This window comes from Mastigoproctus giganteus, chromosome 8 (assembly GCF_048544385.1).
Source record: "Mastigoproctus giganteus isolate SK-2022 chromosome 8, ASM4854438v1, whole genome shotgun sequence".
Classification (NCBI taxonomy): Eukaryota; Metazoa; Arthropoda; class Arachnida; order Uropygi; family Thelyphonidae; genus Mastigoproctus; species Mastigoproctus giganteus.
In genome coordinates, this window is record NC_143582.1 from 2,511,498 (window position 1) to 2,526,058 (window position 14,561).

The 14,561-nt window shown below is 36.3% G+C and overlaps 1 protein-coding gene across 1 annotated transcript in view; it reads left to right on the forward strand.

Moving 5' to 3' along the window:
* The window catches only part of LOC150081197 (uncharacterized), a 502,723-nt gene that overhangs the window by 475,355 nt on the left and 12,807 nt on the right, over nucleotides 1-14,561 (forward strand). Inside the window, exon 6 of the mRNA XM_090379371.1 lies at nucleotides 4,016-4,132. Within this exon, the coding sequence (XP_090235497.1) occupies nucleotides 4,016-4,132 (117 nt within the window). The remainder of the gene's footprint in view (nucleotides 1-4,015; nucleotides 4,133-14,561) is intronic.

Here is a 14,561-nt window from a genome sequence, read left to right on the forward strand (position 1 = left end):
TATGAAGTCCTGGGAAGGACCATGGTGGTGATTTCGGGTATACTCTATTTGTCTGTGGAAAAAACTTGCGGGTGATCTCTCCTTTGATGGTATCGGCCCATCTGTTTTGCCACTCCTGTAGCAGGTGGTTCTGTAAGTGTACTTTTTCTGCCTTCCTGTTGTTAGTGGGATCAGTTGTAAAATTCAGGAAGGTAACTGTGAATCTTTTGGAAAGGTAATAGAGCATTCCAGTTGTAACGATTTCTAGGTCTAGTGGGAGCGTTCCTGCTATTACTTGTAAGGCTGGAGCACTCACTGTACTGCAGGCACGTGTTATGGCACAGAGGATGGATCGCTGGGTAGAATCCAGCGTTCTTCTATTTACTACTAGCGTGGTCTTATCGTACCATATGGCCGAAGCATATGAGAATCCTGGGATGAAAACTGTCTTATAATAGAGTGCCAGTGTTGTTGTTGAGGCCCCAGTCTCTACATGAGACCCTAGCCACCAGGGCTGAGTAGTTCCTGATCTTCGTTCTGATGTATTTAAGGTGTGGCTGAAAGGATAGTTTGCTGTCTAGGAGAATACCTAAATATTTGAGCTGTGGCGCCAATTTTATTGTGCTCTCATCGATTTTAATTTGGGGTGGTCTACGCAGGTCGAGAGAGCCTTTAAGGAGAATGGATGAGGTTTTCGCAGGTGATATTGTGAGAAAGTTCTTTGCTGCCCAGGTTTGAAGCAGTCGAAGGGCATGGTTGGCCAGGGTCTCAAGCTGAGCTCTTGAGTTTGCTTCCACTGTAAGGATGAGGTCGTCTGCAAAAGCCTTGGATTTGACTTCCCCCAGGTCCATCCTCAAGAACTCATCGAAGACAATGTTCCAGAGCAATGGGCCCAGCACAGACCCCTGCGTACAGCCTCTGTAGATCTGTTTTACTATCTTCTTGTACAGGGTATTGATCTCGACCTTTCTCTGTGATAGGTAATCTTTTATGGTGTTGAATAGATTTATTGGCACCCTGGCCTCCCTCAGCCTACCGAGGACACTCGGCCACCAGAGTGAGTCAAATGCCCCAGTGAAGTCGATGGAGATCAGGAAGAAGTATTTCCTGCTGCATTCCCTCACTGCAGTGAGCAGGTTTTTCAATGCATCTGTCGTGGAGGAACCTGGTTTGAACCCATATTGGTTCACCACTGGTAGTCCTGCTGCTTTATAGTTCTGGGAAATTCTTTTATGCAGCAATCTTTCGTATAGTTTACTCACCACTGATAGAAGTGCAATGGGTCTATACGAGTCTGGATTCTCTGGCTGTTTGGTTGGATTCTTCAAAATTAACTTAATATTTGCTGACTTCCATTCAGTTGGGTATTTTACTGCTTCCATACAGCAGTTAAACAGATCCAGCAGAAGCTTCGGTGCATATTCAGCTACCTTTTTAACAATTTCTGGCTCGATCAGACCTAAGCCTGGACATTGCTTGGGTTTGATCTCTGCGATGGCTACCAGGAGCTCCTCCCGTGAGAAAGGGGACTCCTGCTGTGATGTGTCATAATTCTGGTTTTCTTGGCACAATTGGTGCTGTTCTTGTTGAATAGGTATAGCTGGGTCCTTGAAAATAACGCCGAGAATATTTTCCATTGATTGCTCCCAAGTTGTGGTGAGCACACCCTGCGGTGTCCGAGTGGATGTTAAACTTCACTTCTGGGGAGTTTGTTGATGGTGACTTTGTAAACCATTTCCTGTTGTGGAGACCAAGCCCTCCCATGATCTCTTTTTACTTTTCTTGATAGTTTCTGTATAATGATTCCTGACATCTCTGTAGTGCTGCCTAAGCACTTCAACTTCTGCAGCTGGCCAGGTCCTCCATGCTTTTTGGAAGTCTTTCCTTTTAATTACTTCTCTCTCCATAGTTGCTGAATCTCAGCAATTATGTCCACCAGGGCCCTTAGCTTGACCCACTGTTGCCCACACTTTGCCACGAGGGGGCAGGTCAGGCACCCAGTAGATTTTTTTTAAGTACTCTGGCAGGCCCTGCCACCTAGTTTCTGAAGATTTCAGTGGCAAGGGCCTATATATATAAAGGGGGGATGGCATTGTGGTGAATTTACAGCCAAATTGAGGTATAGGTTTAAGTGAGATGGGTTAAATTTTGCATTAGTTCAATTAAGTTACCGGCGCCTCCGTAGCCAGGTGGGAAGGAGCAGCAGTGTGTAGCACACACTTCTTGATTAGACCGGGGTTCGAGCCTGTTACCACCAAATACGGAGGATGCGGAAAGGTCAGGGTATGACCACCGCATATCCCGGAGCAATATGGCCTTCGTTGCTAATGCTCCTAAAAACCAAATAAACAAGAACAAACAGTTAAGTTACTTTATGGGCATACTCGGTAAGTTTAAGTTTTAGTGGGAAAGAGACTGAAGGCTGGGGGAGAACAGATAGAGATAAGGGGATGATATTGACACTTACTACATCATCCTTTATGGAGTGATGAGATACTTGATAAATGGAAACAAATTTTAGAAAAGTTCCTTGATAAGCCAAATCTGACACTACTGAATACCCGATTACCCACTTATTTTCACATGTTCTTCTGGGTCAAGTTCAGCAATTGACCCAGATATGCTCACTAGCTTTTTTTCCACCATTTAGCTGGTCTGTTCCTGACTTCTGGGTAATGACCACTTTCGAGTAATCTGCCATATAAAGACAGACTTACTATACTGCCCTGGACGCCATCTGAAAGTGATTCTAAACTACAAACCCCGGGGAAGGAGAGTCAGAGGCAGACCCCCCCCCCCTGCAAAGATGGAGAGAGACTGTAACAGGCCACTAGGCCTAATACTGGACAGGAAGAAGACCACATTCCCCTAATCAAATGAGGCATATGGAACAAGTAATGACCATCCCAGTCACTGTCAATGTGCCAGAGCGCCTCCGTAAGAACCTATCAGCAATAGATCTCCCAGAGAACACTTACATGGAACTCCAGAAAGCTACAATTTTGAACACCTGTAGGATAGTCAGAGTTCCTTGACCACCAATAATAATAATTAATAATAATAAGTGCTTTCTCCATGTTGAGGTTGAGTGGCACACACTGCTCAATCTCAATAAGGAGACACAACTCACTCAGACAGAAGGACAAAGATAGAAAGATGGACAAAGAAGGCACTCCATGATAGATTCTGTAATGACTTCTGTCAAGACTGCATAGATAATATTGCTTCCAACACATGGTTCATGACTAGGAGGCTCTTCCATGAGACTGAAGGATTCATATCTCTCCATCCAACAAGTATTGAATACTAGGAATTACAGGAAATACATTGCTAAGGACATCTTAAGTGACAGATGACACATGTCAATGATGCCACCTGTCTCCAGAAACAATCCAGAACATCCTGTGGGATGGAGGATTATCACTTAGACCGTGTACATTCATAGATATGACCAGGTCACTGGGATAGTACATCAGAAGCTTGATGCAAAATGCCTGTTGATAAAAGAAAATGTACCATATTACAAGTACAACTTCATGCTATACTAGAGACCCCTACTCACAAACTATACTGTGACCATGCCATCATAATGGACATGATTAGCCTGCACAGCAGACCAGACAATTGTCATTGACAAGAAGGAAATAGCTACCTACTTGATTGACATAGTGGTGCCCAACACCAGCAAACTCCAGAAAATCTAAGAGGAAAAGGACAGGAAGTTAAAGAAATGTGGCATATTTGAAATTCAGCACTTCAAACCTTTTTTTATATTCTGTTGATCTGTTAGCATTTTGATTTTGGTGTTGAAGTTAAAGAAAATTTATTTCTCCCTTATGCTTCATAATGTGTGTGTGTGTGTTTTTTTTTTTTTTTTAAACTTCTGTAATGTTTCTTTTCTTATTTTATCATTTTTATCATAAAAGGTGAACATTGAGTAAATTCATAAACATGCCAAATGACAGTGTTGCAAATAGAAGTTTAGACATATGCTTAATTAATTATAAACTTCAGAAATAAATCTTTTCCCTCCTAGGCTATCAGCAAATGGCACCACCTCAAATGTATAGCAACAAAATTCACCAGGGAATGATGGGAGGTGGTTCTCATATTGCACCATATTCATCACAGGCTGCTGGACACTACCCTCAAAGTAAGTTATCAGTTTAAAATAATATGAGTGGAATTTCATCTTAAACTAAAAGGAAGGGGGAAGTGACTATAATTGAACATATCAAAAATTCAGTGAAAGTTTTTGCCCTTAAATGGCTATTTATTCCTTTGTATTTATTATTTTTTTATATATATGTTTGTGTATCTCCTTATGTACCAAAGTTGTACTAAAAAGTTGTAATACAGAAATTTCAGTATTGTCTCTAAGATGTTATAAAAAAGACTATTGGTGTTACGGTTACGCTCACGTGTTAAGAATGTGGCAGATCAGTACAATACAAAAATTTAATTGATACCATTATTTTTCTAGCTTAAGTTTATTGATAACAGTTAAACTTTTGATTATAATAATGAAGAATATCACAAAATATTCCTAATTGTACATCCCAGCTAAGCACTATTAATCCAGTAAAGTGAGTACTATTAATCCAGTAAACTATGAGTACTATTAATCCAGTAAACTCAGTAACTTATGGAGGTAATAACTTACCTCTGTAAGTTACTGCTGAGTTTAAATGTGAAAATGCATGTGAAAGGAATGAAGTAAAAATTGCAGAGATAAGACATTATATACAGGAACTCCCCGACTATGGAAATTCAACTTTACGTAAGTTTTTGCCAGCTGATGCAACCTTAAAAAAAATCGTTGGAACCAGGGCTCCCACTCACTAATTTTAAAAAAAACTTAGATTGTAACTTAAATAAACCCAAAAAAACCCTAGTTATCATCATATAGTATAGCAACACAAATAAGATAAAACTTGGCGCCTCCGTAGCCAGGTGGGAAGGAGCAGCAGTGCGTACCACACGCCTCTTGATTAGACCAGGGTTCGAGCCCGTCACCACCAAATATGGAGGATGCGGAAAGGTCAGGGAATGACCACCGCATATTCCGGAGCAATATGGCCTTAGTTGCTAATGCTCCTAAAAACCAAACAACAACAACAAGATAAAACTTGTTGTTGTTGTTGTGATTACAATTAAATATCTTTTATTTAATTGTAATCAGAATTTTCATCCCATTCAGTTCCCTCCACATTTATTTTTTGAAGTTCTTTCATTTTTTTCAAACGTTCTTCTTATCTTTTATGACAAGTTCCTTGTATGACTTCTTTTACCAATTCTGATTTAGGTTTCCATATATAGCAATTTTGATTAGATCTATTTATCACCTGTTTTGCCACTAGTCGATCTTTCACAGTTTCTGGTTTAAGGGAGTTTGTGGCTTTTGGTTTTATATGTTTTACTTGGGAGAAGATTCTTTCTACGCTTGCCGAAGACTGAAGTAAAATAGTTAGACTGGTCATAAAGTTAGATAAAATCTCATATTTAGAATTATTAAAGCCATCTTTTACATTACATAACAGATACCAAAACTCAGGGATGGTTTTGTAAGAGAAATGTAAATCTTGATTTAAACGAAATGATCTCCATTCATCATCTAGAAGATCTATTTTGTCTTCAGAAACAAGGTGAGGGAACTGCATTGCTAAATGGAAAATTGAGGATGGCGATTTGGCACAATCATGTATCACTGCTGGGCCAAGAACACTGAGACTGGCGATAATTCCATTGTCATTTAGAGGAAATCTTTTTCTGATTTCTATACAAAGTTCAACAAGAAATTTTAAACAATCATTTTTAAACCTGCTTTCACTGTGACCAAGCGGTGTTGAATTTAATAAGGCCATACAACGGCCTCCCAAATATATTTTATTCAGAGGCTTATGATTTATTGCATTGCTTGGATCAATTTCAACCAGCTTTGTACAAAGTAATGACTTCTTTTATGAAAAAACTAAGAATATTTTTATACTCAATTAAAACCATTGAATGAAGTAAGTGCAATCTGAAATGCTCAGATTGAAATTCAATATTCAGGCAGTTTATTTTCTCCAGTACATATCCTAAAAACAACAACATATGCTTAGTTCCTTTGGTGATCATAGTATTGTAAATATTCCCTCCACCATCGATTTTGTCAGTTTTTGATTGAGACTGAAAATAAAGAACTAACGCATCCCACTGCTCAATAATAATTTTTATTACATTGCCACGGGATAACCAACATGTTTGTGCTTTGGGGATTTTATGCTTAGCAGTATCTACAACATCTTGAATCATTTTGAACTCGTTTAATCTTTTATTACTACGGGGAAAAATAACAAGAGATATCTTTTATAAATAATTCTAGATATGATGGGTAGTACCTTGACTGAATGACTAGCACATAATGCAAAAGAATGGCAAACACATCCCATTATAAATACTGATGGTACATCCTTTTTTAGCAATGACTGGAATCCACTCTTAGTACCCATCATAGTGACACAATTATCACTTCCAAAGCCAACAAGATTACTTATTTGAATGTTTTTTTCGATGAAAAGATCTTTTACATCTTGATAAAGCCCTTCTGAAGTACCATTTTCGACACAAACAGTGTCAAGTAATACATCTACAACATCAAGTTTTTGAATATCAAAATATCTAATAACAACAGCTAGAACTTGCGATAAAGATAAATCTGTACTTTCATCTATTATCATTGAAAACTTGTTGTTTCTGCATATGTTAGAAATGTATATTTTTTCATGATAGGCTATGCCATCTTGTATAAGATAAGAGACTTTAGTCGCCTTTATCTGAACTTGTTTTGCAATATTGCTATTATGAAATGCTTTCTTACATGCTTCTATAAGGTGATCACATTGCGAAAATGGAATATTATGCTCAGAAATTAGTGCAGCAATTGTTAACTCTGCCTTTGCTAATTCTTCATTCTCTGTAGGTTTACTTTTTGTGAAGAACGTGTCTAACGTTGAACTTGTCTTAGCAATATTTGCACTTTTTTTATGTTTAACTGTATTTTTATGTGCTAGTAACATCGATTTATTGGCATTCTTTAATTTCATTTCACAACAAATACAGTAAGACACACCTTTTTCATTACTGTCTTCTTTCAACCAATCCTTTAATTCCGGATCTTCTAACCATTCATTCCTAAAATTTTGAGTATACCACCGTTTACTCATCTTTCTCTGTGGGGAACAAGTTTCAGTCATTGTGAGCAATTTGTGGGTATGGCTAGTTAGCAGTTATCTTATTTAAAAATGTTCTATAAAATAAAAAATAAAGCACTAATCCATTAACATAAAATAGAAATAGTCACTACAATTTAAATTTATTATATCACTGTATGTAGTACACACAGAAATTTAAAAATCACACCAAATAATGCAATAATACCACGAACGATCATGAAAGACTGTGCAGTAAAGACCGCCTTCCGCCTGCTCAATAGGCTGCGCATACATGTTAGTAACACGAACAAAAACCATAGTGTAGAACCCTGTGAAAACTTTGAAATCCTTTTACATTTGTAGTATTTTGTATACAAGCACTTGAGATATTACAAATTATGATCAGTATTGTTAGAATATACAATTAAGAAAATTGTAAACTGTTATTAAATGTATTAAATTTTATTGTATTTGCAAGAAATAAAAATAAATTTTGACTTAAAATTAAAAATTACTGAAAAAACCCAGATAATGAGATATTTTTGTGAAAAAAATCTATCAACCCAGATGACAATCAAAAAACCCAGATCTGGGTGGAAAAACCCAGGCATGGGAGCCCTGGTTGGAACATATTTTGCATCCCGTAGGAATAAATGGAGGTATTTTGAAAATATCGTAATGTGAACCCAATAACACATTCTGTTTTTTTTTTTTTTTTTTTTTTGTAATTCATTCCAAGTCATTGGAAGTTGAAAATTTTGCTATATTACTAAGCTATTTTCTCTAAAAGTTTATATTTATAATGGAAATTGCACTACCCTTTCATCTTTATCATATGTTCCCATTATAAGAATCAATTTTGAACACCTTTGTGATATTTTTCTACAGCACGTCTCTGCAGATCACGACCAAAAAACAATAAAAACAATTTGCACTTTCCAGTTTATTGGGCTTTTCTGTTAGTGCATCTAATTATAAATGGGTAATAAACTCTATCTTATTGCATTTGTGATAATACCGATAACTGCAATTGTGTGGGTTTTTACACAATTACGGTGAAATGTGTTCCCCTTCACTGAAATCTTCAATCGTATGAAAAACTAATTTTCAGAAACCTCTCTTCATTCCTATTTACGTATTACAATGATGAAGGGAAAGCGACCAACGAAAAGTGCAAGTGCTGGCAATGCCAGGAAATAAAACAAAATTGATTTAGAAATGAAAATGAAAATGAATAAAAAGTACAAATCGGCACAAATTTTGTCATCTATTGCAAGGGAATTAGGTCTTACTGCTTCAACAGTGAATACTGTTTTAAAGGACAGTACACGTATAAAAGAACATGTCAAAGGATCAACGCACTTAAGATCAACATGATCACAAAACAGCGTTCAGGTGCTATATTGAAGATGGAACAGCTGTTAATAATATGCATGGAAAATCAGATTCAGAAACGAGTGCTCCTGATTCTAATGACCATAAAAGCAACAAGTATTTATAAAGATAATAAGGATAAAGTATGGTGAACCCCAACCCAAGTTCGTGGCAAGCAACGGGTGGTTTAATAGGTTCAAGCATCGTGCTGGTTTCCACAATGTTAAAGTTGCCAGTGCCGATTCTGCAGCTGCAGAGAAATTTTGTAATGTGTTGGAAAAAATTATTGATGAAAGTGGCTATTCAACACAGCAATTTTAACCTTGATGACATTGCTCTGTATTGGAAAAAAATGCCAGATCGAACGTACATTGCCAAAGAGGAAAATACAATACCAGGTTTCAAGGCATCAAAAGATAGGGCTACGCTTTTGCTTGAGGCTAATGCAGTGGGAGATTACAGATTAAAACCACTGCTTGTGTACCATTCTGGAAATCCTTGTGCATTGAAGGGCATCAATAAAACCACCCCACCCATGCATTTTTTATCGAACCAGAGAGCATGGATAACAATATCTCTCTGAGGATTGGTTAAATGCTGCTTCATTCCTGAGGTTGAAAAATATTGTAAAGACAACGACGTTCCTTTCAAGATTTTGCTTCTATTAGATAATGCTTCTGGACAGCCTATGCATCTAGATGATTTCAATTCGAACATGAGAGTCATATTTCTACTGCCAAACAATACTTCACTCATCCAACCTATGAATCAGGGTGTTATTTCAAATTTAAAAGAATACTACTTATGCACAACATTTGCTCAGCCATTTTGTAATGTGACAATGAGAAAAATTTTACGTTAAGAGACTTTTGGAAATCTTACGATATTTACCACGCCATCTTAAACATTAATAAGGCCTGGGCTGAAATTACTAAAATTTGTTTAAATGGCGCATGGAAGAAAAATATGCCCATGGCATGTAAAAAAAGGCTTTGAAGAATTTGAAAAAGATGAATCATATGAAGAGGTTACAGATAAGATTGTAAAGGTTGCAAAGCTACTTCACTCGGAGGTTGATGCATGCCAAAGACGTGGAGGAGTTAATAGAGGAAGAAGAGAAGGAATTATCTAATGAAGAACTTATTGACTTGCAATCAGCTATAGTGAAAGAAGAAAATGTTGATGAAGCTCAAGACGAACCAAATGAGGAGCTGAGACACTTCATCACCAGAGAGATGGCAATGGCATTTCGTGAAATTGCATTGGCAATGGTGAGTTTTGAGAAGATGGATCCTGACAGCGAACAATTCTTTAAAGTTAACAGTGGGATGAATGATATGCTTGCTTGCTACAAATAAATCTGCTATGAAAAGAAAAAGCCACCATCTAGTCATCCATTAATATATGTTCTTTTGTAAGGTTGAGCTGCTGACCTCTTCTAAATCTCCACAGCCCTCAACCTCTGCAGTGGCGTACTTATCAGCTGAAGACATCGATTCTGGCAACGATGCTCAAGAGGTAAAACTTACTGACATTATGCCTGTCTCCTCTTTTTTTTATAATTTTGAAATTTTTTTAAATGCACGCTTTTACAATTTTTCCTGCACACAAGATAGAAAATTGAATAAATACAATAAAGAATTCTATTTACATGTTCGTCGAACATTTCTTTTTTGATTCAATCAATTCAGCTAGCACAGTTGCGAGTGCTGCACAAGCATGGGGGAAATTCTGATTTACGCAGCCTTTACCGTAAGTCGGGGAGTTCCTGTATTAAGAAGTGCACATTTTACAAGGATCGAGTGATTGTTAACTAAAAATAATAGGAATAATATTGAGTTCAGGCATGATAAATTAGAATTTTATCCATTTTCAAATACAATAAAATACTTTATGGTATTGAGAATGGGTTAATCTAAAAGGCTGTTAGCTTATGCTTCTTTCAAACAATGATGTTTTCTTATTTAACTCATGACTGTCTTCAACAATTTCCCTTTATATTTAGTTGGCAGTCATTTTAAGAAGTGCATTTCTTAACCCGCTGGAGGGTATATAGTTTTTTTAACACCCTTGAGGGGTTTGGGAGTGTCTCATTCCCTGGTTCTAAGTTCTAAACTCTTATAGGACAGTTATCTTTTATTATTTCTCATTTGTTTTTTTTTATCCTCACTGATAGCCAAATCTACATGGCCTCTAAATGCAAAATATCACTTTCATGTTTCTAGTAGCTTTTTTTGAAAAAAATAAGTTCTGTAAGGAAGATGGATTTTTTGCTGTTGGTAAATAGTAGTAAATCTACAGTAGTTATTTTTTAAATAATTCTTGCATGGCTTTCCAAATGATTATGGCTTGACAGCGTATGACTATTCATTTTTACAAGAAATGTTAAGGATTTCATTGAAGATATAAAATTGCAAGTTCATAACTGCAATAGTTTATTTTTTTATTATTATTATTTTTTTAAAATCATTCCATTTAATTTTTTAAAATAAAACTAACTGGTTCTCTTTCAACAGAATACCTTATAACAAATGATCTAAACAGGCAAATAAATAAAAACAGCTATTCTGAGTTGCTTAATATTTCCTTCATTCCTGTTTTCCTTCACTCACTGTGGGAGCATTAAATCAGAAGTTTCAACCAAAATAAACAGTGGAAAGATATCATGTTAAGAGGTAAATGATGTAGACAGTACTTGAAGGCAGTTAATTTTTCAGCCACTTCAGATTAACTTGCTGAGAACTTGTTTCTTTGGACTATTCTTTCTTTTGTTTTAAACTGCTCGAAATTCCCCTTGGTAGTTGACCCAAGTCCATATACCTCTTGGAGAGTCAATACATGATGTCTTCTTATCATATTTTTTAATTTCATTTCTTTCTCGTGCATTTCATTAAATATTACTCCACAGGTAATATTGAGATAAGTATAAAGAGATAGAGTAGTATAAGGAGATAAAGGAGAGCTGTACTGAATCATTTAAAACGTAAAATAAATCAGTTAATAAATTATGCAAACAAAAAGCTCCTTAGCTTAGATTTTATGTATAGTTTTCACTCACATTCAGTCAGTATGAAGCATGAAATATACACTCAGTTTTCACTGGATTATCACCACTCCATCCATAATGGATTATGCCACGTAGCTTGCAGTATAAAAAGCATGGTTGAGCATGGAGTGGTCCCAAAGTATAGTGATTTTGTCATTTGTCTTTCATTTGGAGGGTTCAAATTTCTCCAGAGACTGGAGGGATTATTAAAGTGCTCTTCAGTTAGTGCGATAGTTAGCTGATCTCAGGTGCAGAGAATAAGCCTCCCATAAGTTATTTTATTCTGTAATTTTAGTCAGCCCTTCATATGGCCTTTGATGCTAATGCACTACATAAATAATAATTGCAACAGCAGCTGGCATGAAATATTTCAGATTCTTGATGTAATCATTTCCTACTTCATGGTAGCAGATACTGAAATTTATTGCAGCATCGTCTTGCTTGACTTCGTTGCGGCACTACAGGAAAACCTCATTAATAAAAAATTCAAGGGACCAAGCGCGCTCGCTCTCTCTCTCTCTCTCTCTCTCTCTCTCTCTCATTTTGTAATAACGAGGTGTAAAATGATCATGTCAAAGTCAGCTTTCTAATTTGTTTCATAATTTACTGTAATTAAATTAATTTTCCACTTTTCACATGTTTTTAGATAGAATTAATGTATTTATAAATATAAAAATAAAAGAAAAACAACTTAATTCTGATAGAATGAAAATCAGTTGCATTCATAATTAAACAAGGGCTACATCAAAAAAATTAATTTTTTTTTATGTAGCCTTACATTAAAAAATATTTTAAAGGTAATTGTTAACTAAAAAAGTTAGTTTTCCACAATTAACATTAAAAGGTAATCTTATAATTTTAAATTGTGAAAAATGAAAATTGGTTTAGTTACGAATAGGGAAAAAAAAAATATATATATATATATCGTACCAATACTTGTTCATGGGTTAATATTCTGGTTAACTCATATGCTTCAAGTCAAGTTAATTCAACATTGAATTAACTTAATTTAAATTTTCTTAAAATTTTTAAGCTTTAAAGCTTTAAATTTTCTTAAAAAAACAATCTAACCTCAGAACACTTTGTTTTAAAGCTGTTTTTAGTACAGATCTGATCAGAGGCTGCTGGTATTTTACTGCAAATATCACTACAAGACATTTTCGGTCACATTCAATGCATGTTGGGCATTGGATTTTTTTTAGGTAATGTGTTCACAGCTTCTTCATCATCTTGTATAACTTCATTATTATAATCTTCACTTCTGTGAACATACTGTGTTTAGTAGATCTTCTGATGGTGTAGCAGTGGTGGTAACACCAGAGTCATATGAATTTAGTCTTGAAATTCTCCCTCGAGGTTCATCTATCTCCTCTCTCTCTCTCTCTCTCTCTCTCTCTCTCCTATACATTCACTTGATGGTCAGATTCATCTTCTAGAATAGGATCTACACACTTCTTGATAAGGCCACTTTGGCAAAACAATTATTAACATATGCAATTTATTATTATGGTGAAATGACATCCCACATAATCACAATGTTTTGAAGGGCATCTAACACATTCCCTTTTTGGGGACAATGCAATTTAACTTCAAGGTGGCAGAGCAACTAACATGTGAGGTGATACCCTGACTAGTGACTACATGAAACTTTTGACGTCTGGAGGCAAAGAGTAATCTAATATTTGACAGAATGTACAACATGACAATATAGGATCATCAGAATTTTCCTTTTCTGCACCACGAGCATTCTTCTATCCAATTATTTAATACCAATGGAAAAATTTTAGTCATAATCCAAGCTGATTTGTTTGGCTCATATTCACAAGGGAGAGTGTTCACTCCTTTAAAATATCTTGGCTGAGAAGGCTTGCTAATGACTAAGGGCAAAGCTTTGTAGTGCCTTTTGCACTGATGCACAACATCATAGTCACCTTTTGTTTGCTCAGTTTCTCTCCATGTCAGGTTTCATCATGAACAGCAAGTGTTTTATTGGGAAGCAAATTGAAAAACACTCCCGATTCATCCATGTTGAAAATGTCTTTTGTTTCATATTTGCCAAGAATTGGTTTCATAGACTCCAGTCAATTAAGTTTTTGTCATTGTCAATTAAAGGTACAGGTTGATCAGTAATAGTAGCACAGAAAAGGTTAGGGTGGCCAAAGCTGAGTTTGAGAAATCACTGGCTAAGAGAGCAAAGAATGGGAACATGGAATTTTTCATGTATGTGAATACAAACAAGAATAAATGAATCAGATTGGATCCTTGTATACTGGGCGTGGAAAGTCTTAGATAACCCAGCCAATGTTGCTGGTGAATTGAATAGGTACTTCACATCGGTCTTTACCGAGGAAAAACCCTTCATGATAGGGAGAAGCTGAAACATATGAAATTAAAGATTTTGAAATTACAGGTGACTGTTTATTAGAAAAACTTTCAAATGCTAAAGACAACTAAAGCCCTTGGAGTTTATGGTATTTACCCATGTAGATATGTATAGTATCTTATATAGGGTGGCTCCAGAACATTAATTCATCTCTCTCGATGTATTCTTACAGAATATAATGATGATACAGAACTTTGTAGAACAGCCAGAACTGGGTGTAGTGTTATGGTTGTGTTTTTGCGTGCACGCATGTGTGTTGTTTAGTTGTTTTTAGCAACTTTACCACCAGGAATGTCATCACCTGGAAAGCCTACCCAATGCACTTCTACACTATGAGGAGGTGGTCTACAACTAGCCTGAACCAAGGACTAACTATTCCAGCTGCCCCCTATGTCACCAAGGAAGAGCAAGTGCCTTGTAGGCAGTCCTGACATCAGCCAGGGAGGAGGCAGGAAAGCTCTGTTCGTACTAGTGGCAAAATAAACACAGAAATCCACTGGATGCAGTGGATGCCAGCAATATCCTGTGCTATTGGGAGCTCAACCCACCAGGTGCCAGCATAAGATTCAGACACTAGCAAAAC